This window comes from Sorghum bicolor, chromosome 1, assembly GCF_000003195.3.
Source record: "Sorghum bicolor cultivar BTx623 chromosome 1, Sorghum_bicolor_NCBIv3, whole genome shotgun sequence".
In the NCBI taxonomy this organism is placed as follows: domain Eukaryota; kingdom Viridiplantae; phylum Streptophyta; class Magnoliopsida; order Poales; family Poaceae; genus Sorghum; species Sorghum bicolor.
The window spans coordinates 7,080,272-7,104,952 of NC_012870.2; the positions used below are offsets into that span (position 1 = coordinate 7,080,272).

General features: G+C 45.7%; 5 protein-coding genes across 5 annotated transcripts; 2 read left to right on the forward strand and 3 right to left on the reverse strand.

Annotated features, from left to right (window-relative positions):
* On the forward strand, positions 156–6,408 carry LOC8085943. The gene is made up of 7 exons (XM_002463837.2): positions 156–494; positions 605–835; positions 2,227–2,429; positions 2,636–2,808; positions 4,410–4,945; positions 5,137–5,209; positions 5,586–6,408. The coding sequence occupies exons 1-7, from the start codon at positions 156–158 to the stop codon at positions 6,092–6,094; spliced, it is 2,064 nt and encodes a 687-aa protein (XP_002463882.1). The 3' UTR covers positions 6,095–6,408.
* LOC8085944 (uncharacterized protein DKFZp434B061) lies at positions 7,046–9,830 on the reverse strand. The gene is made up of 4 exons (XM_002466421.2): positions 9,320–9,830; positions 7,915–8,876; positions 7,675–7,827; positions 7,046–7,577 (listed from the first exon to the last, which is right to left on the reverse strand). The coding sequence occupies exons 1-4, from the start codon at positions 9,828–9,830 to the stop codon at positions 7,311–7,313; spliced, it is 1,893 nt and encodes a 630-aa protein (XP_002466466.2). The 3' UTR covers positions 7,046–7,310.
* LOC8060476 lies at positions 12,082–13,093 on the reverse strand. The gene has a single exon (XM_002466422.2). It carries the CDS (start codon positions 12,839–12,841, stop codon positions 12,428–12,430), a length of 414 nt encoding a protein of 137 aa, XP_002466467.1. The 5' UTR covers positions 12,842–13,093; the 3' UTR covers positions 12,082–12,427.
* LOC8060477 (40S ribosomal protein S27) lies at positions 18,737–20,615 on the forward strand. Its single transcript, XM_002463838.2, has 4 exons — positions 18,737–18,888; positions 19,030–19,131; positions 19,813–19,841; positions 20,168–20,615. The coding sequence occupies exons 1-4, from the start codon at positions 18,886–18,888 to the stop codon at positions 20,292–20,294; spliced, it is 261 nt and encodes an 86-aa protein (XP_002463883.1). The 5' UTR covers positions 18,737–18,885; the 3' UTR covers positions 20,295–20,615.
* LOC8085945 (40S ribosomal protein S27) lies at positions 21,964–24,557 on the reverse strand. Its single transcript, XM_002466423.2, has 4 exons — positions 24,398–24,557; positions 24,198–24,299; positions 23,476–23,504; positions 21,964–22,331 (listed from the first exon to the last, which is right to left on the reverse strand). The coding sequence occupies exons 1-4, from the start codon at positions 24,398–24,400 to the stop codon at positions 22,205–22,207; spliced, it is 261 nt and encodes an 86-aa protein (XP_002466468.1). The 5' UTR covers positions 24,401–24,557; the 3' UTR covers positions 21,964–22,204.

A 24,681-nucleotide genomic window follows, 5' to 3' on the forward strand; every position in this document is an offset into this window, starting at 1 on the left:
CTCTCCCCTCCCGCCTCTGCTGTACCGTGGGAGCTCGGCCAGCTGCTCAGGGTGGCCGGGCCTTGGCTCCGCCGGTGTCGGGTAGGATCAGCACAGCCGGAGCTCAAAGGCGCCTGCGAAGTTTATTAAAGAATTTTAGGTTCAACGGAATCCCCATGTCCCCCAATAAACCCAGCCATGCTTCAGGCCGGGACGCGGTTTTCTGGTCACAAGGAATGAACGCATATCTTATTGATAGGCTGCTTTACCATCAAGACAATGGGAACAGGGGTGAGTCTAAATTCTCATCGGTGGCATATGATAGCATCATCAATGGTGTCGGTGATAAGTTCGGGGTGACAATTGACCGGAACAATATAAAAAATCGCCTCAAGTATATCAAGGAATCGTTCCATGAGTGTAGGAACCTCCTTGGTGAAGATAGTCGGTTTAAGTGGTGCTCAGAGACCCGAAAATTCAAGGCTGATCCAAATGTTTGGAGGGAGTTGATCCAGGTTTGTGTGTGCTATCAGTCAGTCAAGAATAGGCGTTGACTTATCTGTTCAAGAGGAGAAAGACATTGAAAGCCCCTGACCCACTAAAAATCGTCTGCTTTGTTTTGTAGAGAAAACCGGAAGCAAAAAAATGGATGATGAAGACAATTGACCATTATGATAGGTTAATGCTGTTATTTGGTAAGGATAGGGAGAAACGTCCAGATGTCGAGAATTCAAAAGGTACTGCGAAGAAAAAGGCGCGAACAGAACCACCAAAGGGGAGACTTCATCGTACTCCATTAAATGGCAATGAGTCAGCTGTTGATGAAAGTTTAGATAAGAAGGTGGACAAAATTGAGGTATTGATAATTATTAACCATGTTTAAGTTTATTTTACTTGTTCTCACTGGTTGAGCAAGGAAATTGCTTTGGTAATATTGATCCAGGATGCCTAGTTTTGCCACCTTTAAATTTAGGTGTGCCATGCTTTCTTTGGCAAACGCTTACTTGATTATGAAAATTATTATGGCCCACCATGCTTCATTATCCTGGTGATTCGCTTGCTACAAACTAAGTTTCTTTACCAAGTATGCTACAACTGTGTTTTTGTGGCAAACCATACAGTTTTGCCACACTTGGTTTACTTTATTTGCAACAAGGTTCTATGAGCCAAGTGTCAAAGCAAGTCCTTTTGCTCACTGGATGCTTGTCTGAACACCAAAGCATGTATACTTATAATAACATCATGTATCTGTTCTTGCACCATCGTGGTACTGGTACATAACAAAGTGCTTACTATTTCGTACATGCCAACTTGTCTAGTTCACTTTTATGCACTACTTATTTTGGACGGTTGTGTCTTTTATATACATAAAAGGTAGCACAGCTATTAGTGGTAAGTTAGATACCCTTTTATACCGTTTTATGATGCTTACAGTTTGTTGATGCATGCATTATCGCTAGTTTTACTGTAAACACTAGTAGTTCTGTTCAAACAGATAAGTTATATTAACCACTACCTATATGTCACCTGTTGTTATCTTGCAAAATTTTCCGTTAACAATTTCATTGATATATTCTATATATTAATTGTTCTGTTGATTTCATTCGCTCAACCAATGAAGGATTGATTGAATGCTTCTGTAATTTGTGAAAAGATATTTTTTTTTCTCGAATACAGGCTTTAGAAAGATCATTATGAACCATTGTAGTTACACTTGGTGACTGAAATGAGTTTAAAGTGTGTTTGGTTTGCATCACTGCATGGTCCAGAATCCAAAAACCTAAGCTAGCCATGCTGTTGGGTAAACATAAGCTGTTAAACATGTGTATTTCTGTGACCATCCGGCTCCTCGGAAATCAACGGACAACCAATTCCTCCAAATCAAAGGTCTGTCCAATCCTTGCTAAGGTGAATTCATGAGGGATCAACTTATTCCACACTAGATGATTCCTTAAACAAAACGCGCTGTTAGGGCTCACTTGGTGACTGATATAAGTTTCCTTTTATCCACACTGGTATTATACGTGTAGGATTTTCTAACGAGATATTGACATCATGGGTTTTTTTTTGTTGTATATGAGGCTGTTTCGTTTTAAGCATGTGTCCTGTGATAATTTTGGCCTGATTTCTCACTTGTGAGGATGAAGCCGGATATTTTCTTCCATTATCTAAAAAAAAGTATCACCATGTTGGCTGAATTTAGTGCAATTTTAACCTTGCTCTGATTGAGACTCTTTCTTTGTCCAGATCCCTGATGCGAGTATAACAAATTTGGAACTTGATTTGTCAGAATTGTGCAGAACTGATAATGGCATTGTTGCCATACCTGTTCGTGCCAATTCATATGGTAAAGGTTTGCCCTATGCTCCTGAAAATTGGCCACACTCTGGAGACATATGGCACTGGAAAGTTGGAAGCAGGTCTTCTGGAGCAGGCCATTGGGCTGACAGGTGATGCTCCTATCATGTCTGAATATGTTTGATATGAATTTAAGTAGCACTATGTAAAGAGTAAACATGAATAATATGTATCAATTCCTTATTTTTGCATTAGGACAAGCTAAGATTTGCGGTCAATTTATTTGTTCTATGTTGATTGTGCCAAAAAAAAAACTGTGTCTGCTGTTGACTATTTTGATGGATCCAACTGTGAACAGGTATCTTATGCCACCATCCCGTTTTCGTGACGCTACTCCTAAGAAGTTACGATTTGCAAGTAGAGTACAAGTTGAAGAATTTGTTAAGAGAGAATTTCCGGATGTCGATCCTAGCACATTCTTTTCTATGTTTATCTGGAGGATCCCTGCTGAAGGATACAGGATCCAAAAAGGTTAAACCTTTCTGTTGCATTTTTATGTTGTTCAGTTGTCATGTAATTAGTGTGCTTTAGATAGTAGTTCATTGAGGTTCTGAAAGCTGTTATCAATAGCTGTTTTAGCGAGTATGTACAGTTGTGGGGTTTATAGCAGGACCTGCGGACACTTCTTTGGAAGCCAATTGTTTCATAATTATTTCTTTATACATCTGCGCAATATTAGGTATAGTAGAGGGTGTGTAGATATGTTGCACCAGTTAATATGTAACACTGCTTTCTGAATATGCCCTTCCACTACTTTAATTTGTTGTAGTGGCCTTAGTTTATTAGATCTTATATTATGTTTGTAGGTGTATATGTACATCTTACTAGTCTTAGTGAACTTCGTCTTCCTACAACTGTAGCTACTGTGTTGCACCTAATGCATCACCAATTCACCATAACTCCACCTTACGCATCTGCAGACCATATAACTCAATTCCCCAAGCTAGGTGACCCATTTTGCCAAGTTGGGCATTTGATTTTACAAAGATAAAAACCAGGGGTTGCATATCCAATTGTGCGCGGTAAATAATAAAGTTCATGAGGAAGTGGCCACACAGTCATGTAGTATAACATTTCTTTGCGATACGGCTATTCTCTCACCCTTTCCACATCTGCAGTTGTTGTGAATGGAATCTCCTTTTACTATTACCTTTATTGGTGGATACAATTTAGTGTCCTTGCAACATTTCTATTTAAAATCATGTCTGACTTTGGTCTGTTCAGAAAGCTTTCTGTGTTCGCATCTTATATGGGAAGTATTTTGATATTTAAATCGTTTTTAGATGTGGGCTTGTTTGGGCCCCTGTCATTGTATAAGTTTTGGGCCCATCCTGTATTCTCCGTGTCTTGCATGTTTTCGACACTTTTTTTTTGCATGTATAAGTTTTAAGCCCATACAACATTCCAGTGACCTTGTACTTGTACTCTATATATGGTTGGTCTACAGAGCCCTCCCTTACATCTCCCAATCCTCAAACCCTAGCCGCCAATCCTTCCACCCGCTGCTTCCGACCAACTCTTGCTGCCGATGACGCCCTTCTACCTAGTACCACGCTCCGAAGTGAAGCGGTGCTATCTCCTTCCCCAGCACAGGAGATCATATTTTGCCTGTAGGAAATATCTGATCTGATTTTCTATTTCCCCCCCTTTGTACATCTAGACTAGAAATTGCTTGATGTTACGGCCCTGTTTGGAACTGCGATCTGCGACCGCGCGGTGCGGTATCCCATCCGTGGCTCCAAGGCCGCGATACGGGAAATCAGCGGTATAGTTCATTTCCCGATTTTCCCCCTCACAGGCAGTCGGTAGAATCACAGCCATCATGAGGTGTTTGGTGGGATTTTCCTGATTCTCGCGGTGGGGCGCCCAGGAATCCGATTACAATCGGTTCCAAACAGGGCCGTATATCTGGTGAATGGTGATTTGTGTTTGTGTGCGCGCACACACGCGCGTGGGGTGGGGGTTAATGGATCACAAGATACATCATGTACACAGTTGTTTCTATATGGTTACTGCTATTCTTTTTCAGATTGCTTCCTTTATGCTGCTCGTTAATACCTAAGTATTTTCAGGCACCCAGCAAGTGTGGCACAATGAACCTGAACCTGTGGTGGCTGATCCAGGTGGTCTCTGCAAGGCTAGGAATAGCTTGTGCAACCTTGAAAGAGAAGGTTTTGTTGAATCATCACCAGCACGGGCTTGTAATATCTGCTGCAAAGAGCCTGGTTTCTGTCGTGAGTGCTGCTGCCTTCTCTGTAACAAAACCATTGACTATTCTTTTGGAGGTTACAGTTTCATAAAATGTGAGGCAGTTGTGGAAGAGAACTTAATATGTGGGCATTCTGCACACCTTAATTGTGCTCTTCGAAGTTACATGGCTGGAACTGTTGGGGGAGTTTTTGCCTTGGATGTCCAATATTTATGCAGGCTCTGTGATAACAAAATCAACTTAATGACGCATGTGGAGAAACTCATGGAAACGTGCCAATCTCTTGAATCAAGGGATGAAATCGAACCTATGCTGAATTTGGGCTTATGCCTCTTGCGTGGCTCAAAACAAATGAGAGCAAGAAGCTTGGAGAACCAAATGAGATCAGCAATGGAAAAGGTATACTGTGATATTGTGATCTATTTGATCATCTGTTAATAGCATATTTCCTATTGTCATAATTTAGTGCTCCTTTGATTGTTGATGAACTGGTGATACCACATACAGTCCATTTTGGTCCTAAAATACCCTAGTTGGACTTATCTTAAATAATTTCAAGCCATGGATTGATGTTTTATTACTTAATGCAGCTGGAATGTGGATTTGACCTTGCTGAAGTCTGGAAATTTGAAGGTGACGAGGGCAGGGCAACACTCAGTGCAGGTAAAGTTATTTTAGGAGTGCAACTAACTGTAGGAAGATTGAACTCTATTTAGCCCCAACCATGTTCTAGGACTTAATGTCAACTTTGGCCTTTGGTGTTTAATGTAATTCTTAGAAATTTCAACTATAGATGGTACAGAACTTTGGGATCATATATGCCAAACCTGTCTGAAAATGTCCTGTAGATCTTATATTAGAAGTTGCCATGTATAGCCCCAATTGGTTGACGCCTATGCTAGTCTCAGTGCTGTAGAAATGACTAATATTTGCTATTAATTTAAGTTATGACATAAAGTTGGATAACTAGTGTATTGGCATTGGGATTTGTTCAATTTTTTCTTGTTCATAATTGGGTTATTTTCTTGATATAATGCAGGAGAGAATTCCCCACCTACCAGTGGTGTGACTGTGCTTGGGGCTCACCAAGTTCCTGAAACGGGTGCACTTACAGGGCATCCTGATCTGATAGATCCACTGGGTGATAATGACTTTGAAACAGATATAGAAAATCTTCCAGTGTTCATTACTGGAGATCAGAATGTTGCGTCTGCCAAATTTGAGGATGAGATAGATCTTGCTCTTGAAGAACTGAAGAAATCTCAGGAAATGGAATATAACTTGGCAGAGCAGAAGCTTTACGCTCAGAAAGACCGCATCCTCTGTCTGTACAGGGAGCTTGATACTGAAAGGGCTCAGCTTGCAGATCCCATGCCCTTGTCTGATGCTTCAAATTATGGCGCAATGCTCGCTAATGTTCTACGCCTTGTGGACCAAATCAAGCGTGATGAGGAGAAATTTAAGTCCATGCTGAAAGTTGCTGGTGGATTTGCGAAAGCACCACCAAACGTCATCAAGGAGCTGTTCGGGTTACCTGCTGATAAGTAGTTCTAATATCAGACTTGCTTGGAACTTAGCTATCGGTAGTTTACCATAGAATCGAACTTGGCTATGCTGTTGTATGTAGTTCTAATATCAGACTTGCTTGGAACTTAGCTATCGGTAGTTTACCATAGAATCGAACTCCTATGCTGTTGTAGCTGTTGTAGTTGCATGAGTTGTACATCCTACCAACGGGTTACCCCATAAGTCTGGTTTGGACCTGCTTGTGTTAAGAGTCATTAAATGTGACGTTCTAAATGGACCGAATCTGAACCATATAATCTGCTGTGGATCCAGGCGACCAGGCGATAATTATGTTAGACTTGTCTAGCCTGTGTTTTATATTGTGCATTAACAGGTTGCTGCAATACTTCCTCAGAGCAAAAGCCTGAGCTGGATACTTGCGAATCTAACAGAGGAGGCTGCTGCTGCGCTGCCCAGTGCAAGTTTTTCAGGGATTTTTAGGAACTGCCAGAGGCAGGCGATTTTCCTATTTGCAGTTGTTACTTGTGATTTAGGCTCCCTTTTAGAATGTGTGAATTTCATAGGAATTATAAAGGAATTTCATTCATAGGAAAAACACCGGAAACGTGAGGAAAAAAAAATCCCCCAATCCAAAGGAGCCTTAGTGATGTTTGGAATTGTTGGATTATGGAATGTGTGAATTGTTAAAAGAAATCGTCAATAGAAACATTTTGGGTCTTAGCTTGAGCTGCTCTTTTTTCCTCTCAGCAAAACACCGTATGTGCAGCAGAGCAGGCCTGCTGCAGCAGCAACAGCCAACAGTTTGCTGCCGAACCACACCTTTGCCGCCGAACCACCTGGGACTCGACACAAGCTATTCACTTCGACAGGAATGATTTTATTCCTGAAGGACGAAGAGAACTCTGGTTCAACACAGATGATAGGCGCACGAACAAAAACTTTAACAGGAAATGATTCCATTCCTGCAAGACGTGGGGAAAGAACGAAACGCTGTTGTGCCATAACTTTGTGGCAGAAGAACATATGATAGTCACAATATTTTGTTTATGATCCTAATAACAAGATTAGAATAATTCCAGCGTCCGCCTACACCTCGCTGCAACCATGCAAAAGACACACAGAAGTCATGATCAATCTCACAGGAAATGAGATGAAGCTACTTGTGCTAGCTAGAAGCCATCCTAGAGAGCAATTTGATCTCCAACAATAGAGCAGTTTGATCTCCGGCGACCCTGATTCAGGTTGGATTCGCCTGCGCACCACCAAAAAGCCGCCGCCTGCCCTGCAGTCTGCGCCGCGCTCGCCGCGCCATCGTCGAGCACCTGGACGCGATCAGCTCCGCGGCGGCCGGGAGCAGCCGTGTGCCCTCGAACAGCGCGCTCCTCTGGTACTCCAGCACCCACGTCTCCGGCTCCAGCCGTACCGCCGCCGCGCTCTGCCGCCGGTGGGCCCAGGAGCTGCCGTTGCTCGCCCGCACCGTCGCCCACACCCTCCCGTCGGACCACTGCACGCAAAAGAGACACACGCATGGGGGAGTTTCAGCGAGCTGGCGGTGTTTGGTTACGGCAAAACAAGGGGGCAGGTTCTTGGCGGTTAGTTACCTCGGTGATCTCGCCGGAGAGGAGGGTGAGGTGCCGCGCCGAGAGCGCTCTTGGGAGGAGGCCGGAGGTGCGGAGAGGGCTCCCCCAGACGCTGACCTCCTCCGCCACGGATTTGTACATCGTGCAGCGCCAGTGGAACACCTGGTGATCATTCTGCACAGACAGATTGCAAAAAAAATTTAGTCGTTGATGAACATCAAGAACGAATGAGACAGGGCTAGAACCGCAAGAATGGCGAACCTGTTGGAATCGCCAGACGGAGTCTCGCGAGCTGCAATTAGCGATCCCCTCACCGCCGACAAGCTGGCGGACCCTGCGCTCCAGGATGCGCAGCTTATGTTCCAGGCCGCCAGGCGCGAGGCGCGCATCGGCCCCCACCTGCGCCAAGGCTTCCGGCGACAGCTTGGGCCCGAACCCCCTGGCCGCGGCCTCCGGGACGAGCCCCGTGTCCACCCACAGGAGGAGCAAGAACCCAAGAACTGTGGCCGCGTAGAGCGGCCAGTCGTGCGACCTATGCCCGCCCCTCGCCGCGCGGCTCCTGGCCGGAGCCGGCTCCCGCACTGGCGCCCGCCTGGACTTGGCCGTGGACCGCATCGGCGGCGTCCACGGCGGCTCGGTGGAGTCGGACCCCGTCCCCGCGGCGCGGCCGCCGAATAAGAGCGCGGGCCTCCGGTCCCTGGCGGCGCCGGCGAAGAACCTGCGCGCGGAGGCCGCCTCGGGCGCCCGCACCAGGTCCCGCGTGGCGTCGATGCTGGCGAGGCATATCTCACAGGCGCAGTTGGCGTCCTTGCGGCAGCCGGGGTAGTAGCAGCTGTCCCCCGCGCCCGCGCGCGCCGCCCACTGCACGACGGCGGACGGCGGCGTCCCCGTGCAAGCGGAGGCGGAGGCGGAAGCGGAGGTGTTGGAGTTGGAGGAGCACGAGGAAGGCATGCTGGAGCCGCGCGACGCGGTGGGCGTCCCGCTGGCGGTGGCCGCCCTCCTGGGCGCCCCCGCCCCCGCCGCCGGATCCGGATCCATGTCCCTCCTCTCGTGCGTGGGCTCGTCGGCTGCTGGTTGGTTGGTTTGGTTGGCTGGTGGGGTTTCTCGGGTTGGGATCGGTGTTCTACGGCGGTGGGCCGACGAGGGGTTCGAAATTTGAAGCGGCGTGCCGGCGCAACGGCTTCTGCGGAGCAACGGTCGACTCGGCTCGGCTTCTTCAATTTCTCATTTCCTTGTGGTGATGTGTCAGGCACGGCAGATCTGATCTAGCCATCTGGGCTCCGCCTCCAACGAGCAACGCGAACGTGCAGTGGGCCAGTAATCGAGATGGGCCTTGATCCACTTAGATCTTTGTCGTGATAACCGGCCCGGCCCCTGCACGTGGTGATGGCACCCGGAAATTAACAAGGGCTCTGTTTGTTTTGTGTTTATAGATAATCAAACTCTCGGTGAAAAAAAAAATGTGAGACTCTCACTGAACACCTTAATTAGTTATTTATTTTTCTGACCTCCAGTTTAGAACATTTAAACTAGCACAATCAAGAGTCACGAATATCTCACGGTACGGATGATTATAACCGGAAAATGATTAGAAGAGCACGGTTGCTCAGACTCCATCCAATCACGTGCATCTATATAATCGACCAGTGAAAAATCTAAAATGTACCTATCGCGACGGGCGCACAGCGGACGGACGCGGACGCTTCCCACAGTCTGCGACGGCACGACGGTGACGCGTGGCCGCGAACGCGAGCAGGCACGCGCGTCGGCTCTCCTCTGCTTGATCCTATCGGCGGGAGGCGGGGCAAGGCACCTCGACGCGCGCGTGCAGCCGCGCACGGCAGGCAAAACAGGGGATCTGCCTGCGTGTGTCTGCGCCTCTGCACGTGTGCGTCGAAGCGGAGCACGCGCGACCGGGCTGGTTGTCCAGACCCGACACCGTCGGGCCTCGGCGACGTGCACGCGGCCAGGGCCATAGGCCTCGCATCGCATGGGACACGAGCTGGACCCCCGGCCCGGCCTTCGTGTCTTCCGCCGTGCCTCAGTGACGTCGCGGCGGACACTGGATTGAAGAGAACAACTAGCGCGTGGGCGGCGTATCGCGTCTGGCGATCTGATCTGCACCTGCATACGTGTGGCGCTCCAGCCTCCAGATTAACGCCGACCACGGCAAGCATGTCATTGTCGGCCCAATTATCTTAAACATGCATCTCTCCGATCCTCGGTCTCGTGCCAAAGCTCCGGCTCCTAGGCCTTGTTTAGTTCACCCAAAAAGCAAAAAGTTTTCAAGATTCCCCGTCACATCGAATCTTGCGGCATATGCATGAAGCATTAAATATAGACGAAAGCAAAAACTAATTACACAGTTTAGCTGGAAATCGCGAGACGAATCTTTTAATCCTAGTTAGTCTATAATTGAATAATATTTGTCACAAACAAACGAAAATGCTACAGTACCGAAATCCGAAATCTTTTCGGAACTAAACAAGGCTGTCAGCGGAGATAATCCCTTGGATTTCTTTTATAATCTTTGGAGCTAGCGTCGGTCTGGTTTGCTCCATCACATCGGAAGCTGCTTCTTCTTCTTCTTCTTCTTCTGTATATAATGTATATAATGTGGCTTCTCAAACAAGAGTCTTCTGTCGCTGTCAGTGAGGCACGGTGCAGCTTTTGCTATATGTATCAGTTTGACTGGGATCGGATCACATAATAATAATAATAATAATCACATCCATCCTTTGCTCTGAAGGAAGCGATGACACTCAGGACTCAGAAATGGTTAATTAGCTTCATCGGGCTAAAAAAAATAATGTCGACGTGTTACGCGTGTGCACGTACTACGGCTGTGACCTGCTCTCACTGTCTCCACTCTTTTCAGATCCTTATCTAATTCTGCTACGCTTTCAACTGCAGGCTATAGATTCTTCAGACAGTCGTGTTGCCAATTACAGGTTCTTGGAGGCTTTTCTAAGTAAAGGTAACACTAGCTAGTACTATTATTTTGTGAGTGCTGCAGCTTCTTGTCAAAAGCATTCGATCATTTGAGGGTATGTCTGAGGTATGATTAGTATACGTACTGAGGAGACTTCAAAGCTCAAAAGCATGCGTGCACTTTCTTCAGGCTATTACAGATCAGAAGCATGCCTTGAGTCTTCAGGATCAGACAGGCTTGCCGCACACACATTATCACCTCGGAACCTGCTCGTCTTTTTGGAAATCCACACATTTATCCGATGATGAGTTCACACGGTAGAGTAATAGATAGCACTACAGTGGTGTGAAGTGCAGGAATTCAGAACCGGCACAGCGTTGTGTGGTCAAATTCAGAAGCAGCACAGTCCTGTTGTCAACGTCAAGACGTAAATTTACAGACGCTTGGTTTCCTCGTTGTTAATATCAATCTTGACCATCACTATGTCGTAGTGTGAGTCATAATCAATTCATCAATTGCCCATACCACTCCATCAACTGGTTGATTAATAAACAGCAATCTGTCGCGGAATATATATACTACTAAAGAAAAGTATATATGTTCAGACGTTCTCTTGGACATCACCAAGGCCTTTCCTTGTCTAGCCCATGGCTAACCAGGTGTAGGAAAGCGCGCAGTTGCCACTCATAGTCATAGCAACATGCATGTTGTACCCTAGTACGTCGTGTAGTTATTTCCTTTTCCAAACAATGGAGATGGGTGAGGTGTCATGGCTGCAGACTGGTGGTGGTTGAGAGAACCTAGCCGAGGATAAACCTGTGGAATTTCCGATTTGTTTCAAAAAGATTAGGAGCTAGCAAAAAATGGGGGAAAAAAAGAGATTGGATCTCAGTCTATGGCTCTATATATGCGTGCGTGTCTGTACTTCTCTCCGAGAACGAGGGATCGCCATTTTTCTGCATGTGCGCTGAAAGCGAGAACTCTGAAAACAACCGAGATGAAATTCTCACGAACGAAGAAAAAGCGCCAAGCTCGATCTCTCTCGGCCGGCCGGGGACACAGATTCCCGGATAAAGACCTGGTTCTGCTCAAGCAGTGCGGAAATCGTGGAAGAAGATCCGCAAAAGAACGAAGCACGTTGCATTCAGACGACGAGGTAGGCAGGAAGCGGCCATGGGAGCGACAGAGACAGCACCGGAGAAGGAGCCCAAGCATCCAAGGGCCGATCCAGGACGCTAGATCGCGTGATCCAACGGCCGAGGTTGAGGACGAAGCATGTGCTGGCCGGGAAAAAAAAACGTGCTCACGACGTCGTACCATCTTCCATCGAGAACGGCCACTGTTCGGCGCCGGCGGCCGAAGAAAGCCTCTCGGAAAATCGCGCGCGTTCTAAGGATCGCATCGTCGCCGGAGAAGATCACGACGGCGGTGCTCTAGTTTTTAACTCTTAGCTTATTCGAAAACCAAGAATTAATCACCAGTTCGATCGTTTGATATATCCGATGCATAAACGCCTTTTGATTTCTCAATTGATCAAACTAAGCCATCATATCAAAGGCTTGATTGGTGGTCCGATCCTTACATATATCATATATATACACACTGGATCAAAAAAAAAAAAACTTACATAGAAGCTGCGAAGATCGATCCATGGCGGTCTAGCTAGTACTAGTCAAGAACGCCGGTAGCAGTAGTGCCCTAGGCCGAGTAGCAACAAGTTGTCGATCGAGGAGAGAAAGGAACGCGAAGCTAGCCAGGGTTGCACACCTCAGTCAAAGAGAGCCATGCGCATGCATGCAGCGCCGCCGCCTGCCTCTCGGCCCCGGTCCGCGGCGCGCGCGATCACGATATCAGAGGCCGACGGACAGCGGCGAGGCGGTGGAGGCGCGGTGGTGGGCCGGCCGGGCCCCTCGGCGACGACGCGGCGGCGGACGACGACGACGACGCGGTCTTCTTCCAGGACGCGGTGCGCAGCATCTGGCACATGCCGTCGGCGACGCGGCCCGCGGGCCCGCCGCGGCCCTTGAGCGTCCGGCAGATGGCCATGTGCGCGCGCACGGCCTCCTCCACGTCGGGCGGCGCGGCGGCGCCGGCGCCGGCTCCCCGGGCGCACTTGCCGGCCTCGTACTTGACGGCCTCCGAGCACAGGCCGCACAGCCACCTGCCCCCGAAATAGGCCCGCACGCCGCCGATGTAGTCGCCCGTGCACTCCTCCTCCAGGCCGCAGCACTCGCAGCTGACCGCCTCCACCTCCATGGACACGACGTGTCGGGAGAGGCCGGTTCTTGCTTGCGAGAGGTGCGATCGATCACAGATGAATCGAAGGATCGGCAGGAAATTTTAGAGTCGATCGTTCGATGAGATGTTCTTGCTTGCGAAGCGGAGCTAGCTATATGCGCTGTGGTGCTTCTCCTCTGGGGCTGGCTACCCTTTATATGGTGTTGGCCTCCGTCGTGGGGAAGGAGGGAGAAGAGGGCGGAGGGGCAGCTCTGCTACAGTACCTGACGCCGATGCTTGCATGGCAACCGTCGCTGTCCGGCGACCGGCGCAATTAACCGTATTGTTTTCGACGGCATATTTTTTTGGCACATGGAAGGCGCCATCAGGTGATGATGCTGAGATGCATGGCTGGCCATTTAATCACTCTAGCTCGCAACTATTCTCTCAATCTCACTGCACGTAGCGTAAGTAGTACTGTACGTAGCAGACGAGAGTCGTACGCACAGGACAGGCTGCCGGATCGTCGTGTGGCCTCGGCAACAGGGAGCAGAGAAACACACCAGACTGTTTCGTCTTGGAGTAGTAGGAGTACCTGCTGCTAGTCGTATTAGTCTTTTGATGATCGCGTCATTAAGATTCATTGTCCACGCACGCATGGTTATTGTACATGATGGCACTTTTGTCAAAGCTGAGCTCTAGTAGCTAATAACTTTTGGTCAAAGTATGACGAAATTATGTGGTCGCTGCCCTTGTTCGCAGGAAAAGGGCCGGGCCAGCTGCAGGGTGCTGAAATGTTGTTCTCCCTCCCAAGTCCCAACCCATGCTTGCCCTTGCAGCGTTGCTTGCCGAAAAGGGCATTTTGGCGCGGTGGAATCTAGCTCATCAAAACAATACTAGAAACTTTTGAAAAAGTTTGGCCGACATATCCTCGATTGAAATTCGGAATTGATCGAGCATGCATGCATGCATGCAAATTAAAAGTCTGCTGCAGCAACAATGAAGCACACATCATCGCCGGCCGGGCGGCTATACACCTGCTGAGCTATCAGTATGTACTTCAGTATGGCCAACAAAATGCTGTACCGTGTAGCTGGCAATGGCACCTAGCGCTGCAGGGAGGACAGCAAAACAGGTTCGGTGCCCATGCCCTGAACCGGCCGGGCACGACGATGAGCAGCGGACCGGCCGCCCGGCCGGCGATATGATGGCGGCCACAGGCGCGCGGCATCATTTGTCGGCTGACACTTGGCAGCAGACGCTATAGTATAGACAGTGCAGGTTGGTCGTCGCAACAGTTCACCAAACCCTTTTATCCTTGTACTGTTGTTGTACACGACCTCTGCCGTGCCCCATCTTCGCGTAGGGCTATAGTTGCTGATCGATTCAGTGTATCGGTCTCTAGAGACAGAAGGGAGCTATCGAGATAGGATCGATGGAGGACTCATATATCACTACGTCTCACCGAACCCGCGACGACACGATATATCCTGCAGTGGGCGATGATGTCCACTCGATCGTTCTAGTGATGCTGTGTGCAACAATTAATGGATTTGCTACGAGAGCAACAAGAGGAGGACACATCGTATATCTCTCTCTCACTGGTCGGTCGGCTTCGCCAAGCATCTATCGTATGTATCGATCAGGTGACATGGCGCTGCATCCATATCCATGGGGACGCGGTGCTCATACGCTTAGCCCATCCCTTGAAAGCTAGCGACCGGCATCATCGCCCCTAGCGTCGTCGTCGGGTCCCGGGTCCAGTCGCCGATCGGGGACACGGCCAAGTCCAGCCTCCAGGTGCCGGCCGGTCACTCACTGGTGACAGATGCTTGACCGAGAGCGGCAGAGCCGCCCGCGCACCACCACTCCCCACCAGAAAAAAGGTCGTGCCTGTCTCATGCATTCTATCGTCTCACCATTCTCACGTACTGTACGCCTGTTGTTGATGATCTCCCGCTGTACGTCTCATCAGCGCGGGCGTTCTTGTCAGGACGACGCATGGGTTCGAGTGGATACGGCGCACAGTGGCTGGATGTACGTGACCAAGCCGACAGCACTCTGCGGTGTGCCGCCGAGGCTGCCTACACGCAGCGCGCCGAGTTGTCCCTTGTGGCCTTGAACTGACCGGCCGGCAGACATGCATGGACGGTAGACAACTGAACGGCAGACATGGACGGCCGCCTTCCCCCAGTGGATATCTCGTGCCATGTTGTCACGTACTCGCGCCCAATCTGTCATCTTGCACAGTGCAGCAACTTTTTTTATATATATAGAAAAAAAATGAAACATCTCATTAAGCGAATGAAAAGGTCCCAGTAACCTCTACCGCGCACAGTGCAGGAACTTGTGTGCTGTGTCTACATGTATATCGGTTTAGATAAGTTTTGTGACACACAGATTGTGATTGTGGTTCTCGCACAAGAGTGACTAACCAAGGGGTTGTTTGGATTGTGGCTATAGCTTGCCTCGGCACATTTCGTAAGGCTCCCGTTTGATTTACAGTCTTGATTTACGGGTAGATGAAGACCGCCACAAGAACATCACACTCCGCTTATTTTGCCGCCATACCCTGTGGCGAACGTTTTTGGCGTCACCACCACGAACTCGCCGCAACTTAGTATATAGTGGGGCTCATAACCAAACATCCCCCAAATAATACCAAATTTTATCTGCAATATTTAAATTCAGGTCATCGTTACTCTTCTCCGAAGTTCTTCAATTGAAAACGTCCCAACAAATTCTCATTCAAAATACATTCTCCAAAATGCAAAATTCAAGGATAGAACTGTATAATGAAAATTCACAACAGAATTAATAACACAAAAAAAATGAATAGGGCTTTTCAGTTACATAACGTTAATTACAAAAACGGAATTATTGCAACGGAACAGAAACAGACTCGAAGGCTACAAATACTACAAACTTAGGAGTAGGCGTATCTAAAGACAGTCTCAAGATCAATAGAAGTCAAAATGTAACAGCACACGGTCTTGCCACCCAGGCAAGGTTATCTTCTTCATCTCGACTTCAAGCTTCTCATGCTCTCACCATTTGCATGGCAATCACTGTCCAGTTAGATCTTTCATGCTAGCTGCAACCTGGGGCATTTTGAACTCCTTCATGTAAACTGTTCTTGATTTTATTAGTACATTGTTAGTTATTTCTTAAAAAGAAACTCATGGCAAATCATGAGATAGATAATTAACCATGTCGCAACGCAAATGCAATTGTCCATATATAGAAATTTAAACTAAAAGGTTCAACGTAGACTAAAAATTCAAGTATTCCATTACATGCTAGTCAGTCACATAGCCCAACAGAAAGGCCAAATTTCTGTTAGCTGATCTAATCTTCTTCCTGATCCTGGGAAGGCTAGCTAGATTGCTAGAAGGGCCACCAGCTTTCCTTTTTGTTCTCCAAAACTGGTGACTCTGCAGCAACGGATAGTAACGAAATCAAACCCTCAACAAACCTGATAAAAAATACTAAATGGTGCTCTCTAATATCCCCTTCTGGAAAGATAGAGGTGTAGTGCACCTCATCCCAAAAACTCAATCATATAACTGCAACAGCAAGACTTTAGATAGCCAAAGCATGCTCACTTCTGCCCATCTATAAAAACAACCAAGCAAAAATATGTAAGAAAAAAAGCTTTACTATGCCAGGGCAGCCAGCTAAGTTTCACTGTGAAGTCCGTAAAATATCTGTTGAATCTAGTATACAAACTCGATAACAATCAATTTAGAAATAAGCACTAACTCTTCTGGATTTCTCAACAACAGGAAGAATCTCAATGTAACATATATCTCTGAATGTTGCCAGAATGAAAATCTTTACACTGTACTGCAACACTAGAGTTTCATACAATCTATATAGAATCAAAAGGGACCAGTAGCACACTACGATCCCAGTCCCAGTCCCAGAAAAATAAACAAGCCAGATAGACTCCTTTGAAAAGTTTGTTGTCCGATGAAAGAAATTCTAATATACTCCTACACCAGCCATGCAAAGCAATTCTGACAATGTCCGACCAATCAGCTAGCTTGCAAACACATAACAGAGACAGCATGCTAGCAGAAGAAACCAAACTGTAAAAGATACTTGAAACAACAGGAACGTTGGATAGAAGGATCAACCAATTACATGAGCAGCAACTGTGACATCATCAATAGCTTAATCTTAGTTGCTGATTGTGGCTTCATTGAAATGCACTGCATACAGAAGTTCATATATGGCTGACACAAAACTAGTCTTTTCGAAAATACTAACCTGCTTCAGCACTTGTTGCCAAACAAATCTGTGATGTTTAGAAGTGTGGTAAAATTGATCTGACAGCACTTGAAACTGTTTAAGATACCACACACAACAAATAGATACTGAGAGATAGCATCACACAAAAGCCCCACAGGCCCGGCCCTGGGGCAGGGCGAATGGTGCAGGTGCCCTGGGCTCTAAACGCTAAGGGGCCCACCAGTATGCGCTATGTATAGTATATATACATGTATTACTATATATATGTATAGCAGCTTAGGCTTTGACAAAAACTAAACGGGTAGCGGAAGCAGAACCCTCGTCTGCTAGCGCTCATAATGCCGATGTTGTCTCACCATTCACTGGCATTTAGGCTGAGGTGCCACAAGCCGGCACAAGCACAAGGACGATCACAATTCTCTTTGTATGCAGTAATGACTTTACTCTTCTTAGTTTTTCTCATGCGACTAGCCAGGCTGCCGCGACAGATACCTTCTCTGATGGGTCACAACAAACTGTATGCCGATAGACGCACGCGGCACACCCCATCGCCAGATCACCCACCAAGTCGGCCATTACTGCTAGAGATTGTACTGTACTGTAATTTATTATTAGTTTTAGTTACTAATTGTTCAACTGCACTGACCCTCTTCTTCGAAGTTCTGTAATGTAATTGAAAACATTGCAACAAATTCTTATTCAAATTACATTCTCAAAAGTGCAAAACTCATGGACAGAACTATTTGACGAATATGGTCTTTCAGTTAAATAATGTTCGCGATGGAATTATTGCAATGGAACAGAGTCCAAGAATACAAATACTGCAAACTTAAAGGCCATTGTTTTGGTGTCAATTTTGTTATTCGCAATGACAACAGAAGAGCAGAGTGTGGCTTACATAATAGTCAGGATGCAACGCCACAAATCAGTCTTTCAAACCTTCACAAGTTTGTCATCACCAGCGGACCAGCGGATGCAAACAAAGCTCCACTCACACTGAAGCAAATAGCTCTTATAGTATCTGAATGAGAACGGTCACCACAATCATCTGACGATGAAACTGAATGACCAAAATTCCATCAACTGAAATGCAAAGAAAAGGTGCTCCACTTCTCACTAGAACATGTGAATTCAGGATTCAGCGGTATGAGCGTGTTCGCTTGTTTATAAGCCGTACTTTTTATGTAGAATTAACTTTCAGCCATGGCTTTTTAGACCAGCCACCCAGGACATGATAATTTCATCAGTAACAATTTACACAACCTTACTCACGACTTCCATTGTTTTCGTAAAGAAAAAATTCCATTCCTCTCCGTACAATAGTAAGTTATTATAAGAGAGTACAACTAACAATAAGCAGATAGATTCAAACTCCGCCGCGCCGCTCACCTCGGGCTCTTCAGCCGCCGTGTCCTCCATTGCAGCGGCAGAAGCAGCCGCAAGATAGGGAGCTGGGATTCGAATCAAGCACGATGGAGGAGGCGAGGATGGATTCAGCCCATTCAGGACTAGGTTCACGACCAGTTCGCTCGTGGGGCCCAGAGACCAGTGTCATGACTCACGAAGGAGTTGCAGGCTTGTTGGTATTGGCCTCTTGGGCCTCCACGATGAACGGAGGCTGAGAGCCTACTAGAACTGTCGTACTGCTTGATCCCACGGAAGGCCGAGATGAACGGAGCACCTCGATGAACGCCTGAGATTCGCCAACCCACACCTATAAAGCATCAACCCTCCTCTCTCGCCTCTCACCCTGCCGCCATCTCGCGCTTCTTTGTCCTCTGTCTCCCTTGCTCCATAGCAGGAACGCCCGAGGCGACCGCATCTCCAAGATGGTACGCTTCCTGATCCGGCGGCGTGTTTGTATTTGTCGCTTCCTGATCCGTCCGCGTGTTTGTGTTTCTTTTTCATTTCGGTTTCGTTGATTGCCTTTCGATCTAATTCTGTTCTTGTTGCATTCTTGGAAATCGGAGCAGGTGCTGCAGAACGACATCGACCTGCTCAACCCGCCGGCAGAGCTTGAGAAGTTAAAGCACAAGAAAAAGCGCCTCGTCCAGTCTCCCAACTCTTTCTTCATGGTATACCTTTTTATACCTGTTCATTTATGACCTTTTCTCATTCTGCGTGATAGGATGGTGCAAATCATGGCCCTATGCCAAGAATAAAGCATAAATTTAAACCCTAAAGAGACCCAAGTTTTTGTAAAAAGAAAAAAAAGGAAATTAATAGATTGATTTGGTTTGGAAGATAGTACCATAAGTTTGATTTGGTGACAATACTACAGAAAAAATTACTTCCAACAATTATACTTGTACATGAAGTTAAGTTAGATGCTACAGAAATTAAAATAAATTTTAAAGTTATCTATTAACTTGTATTAATTTGTTAGGGTTTGCTAATATGTTCTTTTAGTACTAACTCAAGTCATTGAAAAGTGATATTACTACATGGTAATTAATGCAAAATTACACATATTATACTATCCCCATGTCATCTTAATCCTATCATGAAACTTTTTATTGGATATGCCTGCCTAATATACAACAATTCTCAGGAGTATGCACAGAATGTTTTCAAAGTAGATTAAAACTACATGATAGAATTTATGGGGACCTGTACAGGGGTACAGCTTGCATCTGCAAAGGGGCGGCCCTAGCCCTTAGTGCAAATCATCTCTGATATATAGGAGACGTGCCTGCTCTTGTGCCATCTGATTTGAGACGACTCTAATCATGTTTTTTTTTGCCCCTCTGGTGCAGGATGTCAAGTGCCAGGGCTGTTTCAGCATGTAAGTTTTCTTGATCCTTGCTGCTTTTTTGTCTTTGGTTACCACAATTGCAATATGCAGTGTCATTCCAAGAGATTGCCCATTTATTTGCTATATTGCTACAATTTTGCAAGTGTAGCTATTTCAATTATATTGTGTATGGTGCATGATTGATTCCATTGAATTCTAATTTACAAATGACCACTAAACTTGACAGTAATTATATCTCTGATCTTTAAATGTTATCCTTTTGGTGAAGGTTATTATTGTTGTATAGCTTTTTGGATTTCAGCATGCTGACCAAACCCAAAAGTTTCTTGTATCTTACTCGGTATTTGTGATTGCAGAACCACTGTGTTCAGCCACTCCCAGACTGTGGTTGTGTGCCCTGGCTGCCAAACTGTTCTCTGCCAACCTACTGGTGGGAAGGCTAGGCTCACCGAGGGTTGCTCCTTCCGCCGCAAGGGTGATTAGATCCTGCTGGTTCTTTAGAGAAGAGAGAATTTTGCTGTTTTGCTACCTTACATATGTACTCGTTGAGGATTTTCTTAATTATGGCTGCTTAGCATGCCCTGTTAATGCTTGTGTAAAAGTGCACTTCTGCTAAGGGGCCCGTTGGTTTAGCTGAAAATCAGTTGCTAGCATTATTTGTTGTGTTTTAAAGTGCCATTTGTTTGGTTGCATTGGTTAGAAATGGCAACCTGTCCTAATCTCCTAGGATCACTGTGTCGAATTTGCCTATTAGTGTATTGGACGGGCCTGATGGCAATTTCAAAAGGTCTCTTTATATTCTCATCTGTTCAGAATAGAGATTTTTGTGGGGGAAAAAAAATCCTTCATTAATTTTAATTATATATTAACATGTGACCATTCTTTTGTTGAACTCTCCACCATGCACAAGATATAGAGAAACTCTTCAACAATTTCTTCAGCTATATCTCCAAATATGACCATTCTTTGATCCTGGTTTCTCACCATGCACAAGATGATACAGAAGAACAAAAAAATCTTAAACAAAATATTAAAAAAAACTCTTTTAACGGCTTCAATTAGATCTCTAAATGGGACAATTCTTTGTTCCTGGTTTCTTACAATCCAAAAGATAAAGAGAAGCTCTTGAAGGGTGATTTCTCACCATGCTGTCGAAGGGTGGAAATGTTTGCCGATACAACTCCTTCAGGCCCTCGCAAGTCGCAATGCAATCTGGGCCTGGCTAGATGCATAAAGCTTTATGTAGGCTAACACTATCCTCAAAGCAGCTTGGACCTGTATCCTACTATCTCCTCAAATCGGTAATATGCAGCTATGCAAGGGCACATTTGCATTCGTAGTGCAGAACCTAACTCTCATCAAGGAATTCTCCGTTGACATCTCTACCTTGGGTAATGGTTTCCATTTAACGGCTAGTAGCAAGCACTGTCGAACTCGACATGGCAAGATTGATGTACAACTTCGTCTGCTCACACTTAACTCCATATTTCGACCTTCGTTCGATTCGGGTAGCTTCGGCTTTCCGTGTCCCGGAGCTACGAATCATCTCTCAAAATGAACTAGCGCTGATGAAGCAACTTTTTTTTTTTTTGGCTTGGTCGACAACTCATGCTCCTTCGCATATTATAGCAAGCAGCCGTAGCAGTTTGGAGTTGTGCCAAACAAGATCTGGACGTGGTGGTTTATGCTTGACTACATATACATATTTAAGATGCGGCAATTTTATTCATGTCTTGTTGAACATTGGGAAAACCTGGCAAAAATTCTGATAGCGTTTTGGATCAGATAGCTTTAGATGCCTTTCTATTTCACCGCTACGAAGCTTGGAATCAGTGAAAGGAACAAAGGTGGCAAGAGCCAAGAGAATAGGCCAAATCTGAAAATTTTTCACTTCAGTCGCCAGTCACCGGAAATTACGCTGCCATAATCAGAATTCTTTTGACCCTAATTTTCGGTTAATATCCGTCAATATAAAGGACTGCCTTAGCCTCTGGTGCAGCAAATCTTTCTTTGAAGGCTGTTATGGAGAAAACTATAGGAAATTTAGCTTCCACCGGAAAAACTACAGGAAATTTAGCTTCCAGTTGGAGTACCTGTCTAGTCAGTACTTAAATGGAAACCATTACCTCCAATGCAACTAAACAAATGGCACTTAGTTAAATCCCATCAAATAACGCCAGCAACTGATTTCATTAACATTTGACACTACCTTAGCAAAACCAAACAGCACCTTAGTAGATGTCACTAAGCTCAAGCAAAGTGCGCGTTTACAAAAGCATTGCCAGGGCACGCTAAATAGCCATAATAATTAACAAAATCTTCGACGAGTGCGGAACATGGTAAGGTAGCAAAACAGCAAAGTTCTCTCTTCTCCCATTAAGAGACAGCAGAATCTAATCGCCCTTGCGACGGAAGGAGCACCCCTCAGTGAGCCTGGCCTTCCCACCAGTAGGTTGGCAGAGAACAGTTTGGCAGCCTGGGCACACAACCACAGTCTGGGAGTGGCTGAACACAGTGGTTCTGCAATTACAAAAACCTAGTAAGATACAGCAAACATTTGATTTGTAGTAAGATACAGAAAACATTTGATTTGTTCAGCATGCTGATATCCGAAAAGCTCTACAATCGTAATAACCATCACCAAAGGATAATAACATTTAAAGATCACAGATACTTGCAGTAGAACACACTCAAATCAATCATGCATCATACAAATATGATCAAACCAGCTACACTTACAAAAATGTAGCAGATAAAGCAACGAGGTGTATCGTTGTACAATTCTCAAAAGAAATACAAGCACAATCTAAATCAACCCACATTTTAAAAAGCAATTGTATTGTACCAGTCAGGTGATAACCAAAAAACAACTGAACTTGTAACAGTCACGTGAGAACAATACCAAAACAGGAGTCTACCTTACCAGTATCCATCTCCCATCTATAAACAATTTTGCTGTCCTATATATCCAGATGCCACAAAACTAGAAAACTTGAAAAAAATCTACCAAATCCAGATCAACATCAAATTATGGATGCAAGCAGGCTAGCCAGCGAACCCACATATAGGCTTAGTTTTGTGGGTTGCTTGTGGTGTAGCCATGTTGTCTAGCATCCCTAACTGTGATTTGCTTCACCCCTGTTAACAAATACTCCCTCCACCCCAAAAAAGAATGCAATTGTAGATTTGGGACAAGTGAAACTTCATTAAGTTTGACCAAGTTATAGAAATGAACATAAGTATTCATATTTTAAAATAGGTTTACTTACAGAAATGTATTTTATAATTAATCTAATGATACTTATTTAGTATCATAATATTAGTAATTATAAAAAATTGGTCAAACATGGATTTGTATAACTTCACGTGAATTGAGAAATGCATTCATTTGGGGACAGGGGATTTGAAATTTTACCAAATCAAGATACAACCTTATATCAAGTTGTTCCACACAATCAAGGATCGTGGAACCACAAAATTTCAATAACAGAACCAAGAATTTTCACATTTTAACTCGCTAGTAGTAATTGCAACCCTACTAGAAACTGAGCTTGCTAAACTGTTAAAGCAAAACTAGCAACACAAGATTAGCAGAACACATCAGCTATCAGCAATGTATAAATGGAATGACACTGCAAAAGGAGCAAGGATCAAGAACACTTACATGCTGAAACAGCCCTGGCACTTGACATCCTGCACACAAATGAGAAGAAAAACGAGCAAAAACATGATTAGAGTCAGTCTCGAACCAGGCACAAGAGCAGACACGACTAATATCAATATTAATATAAGTCGATACATATAACTTTAAGATTCATATTTCATTTCTGTTTCACACTTTAGCTCTACTAAAACACAACTTATTTGATGAATTATGCATACCCTGTGGCATCTAGCTTGACTTCATGTATGTTACATGGCAAACAAGAGCACTTAAGCTGTCTTGTTGCTTTGTTGGAGGCAATTTTTTTATATAGCAAATGATACTAAGGCCTTGTTTACTTCCACCCAAAATCCAAAAACTTTTCAAGATTCCCCATCACATCAAATCTTTAGACACATGCATGGAGTATTAAATATAAACAAAAATAAAAACTAATTTTACAGTTTGGTCGAAATTTACGAGACGAATCTTTTAAGCCTAGTTAGTCCATGATTTGACAATAATTACCACAAACAAACGAAAGCGCTACAGTGCCGCGAAAAAATTTCGCCCAGGCACTAAACAAGGCCTAAATTCTGGTACTCTCTTCCAAACCAAACAAACCTATGAGGTTCAGTTTTTTTCCCCAAAACTAAAAGCAAATGATACATCGTTGGGTCTCTTAAGGGCATGTTTGCACCACCCCATCACGCAGACTTAGATAAGGGCACGAACAGGTATACCATGAAGAAGGAGTTGGGGGACTGGACGAGGCGCTTCTTCTTGTGCTTTAGCTTCTCAAGCTCTGCCGGCGGGTTGAGCAAGTCGATGTCGTTTTGCAGCACCTGCTCCGATTTCCAAGAAAGCATGCGGTACTATCATTAGATCGAAGAGCAAAAAGCAAAACCGAAATGAACAAGTTGATCGGATCAGGGAGCGGTACCATCTTGGAGATGCGGTCGCCTTGGGCGTTCCTGGCCTGCGCCTGCTATGGAGGAAGGGAGACAGAGAGGGGGGCAACGGCGAGCGCGTAGTGGCGGCGGGGAGGAAGCCTAGAGCGGAGGGTGGATGCTTTATATATAGGTGCGGCCGTGTGGGTGGCGAATCTGAGGCGTTCATCGGGGTGCTGGGTTCATCTCGGCCTTCCGTGGGATTGGGCAGTCCAACAGAGAGTGTGTTCGTGGAGGCCCAAGACCAACAGCCCAAAGGCCTTTGCCCTTTGGGCTG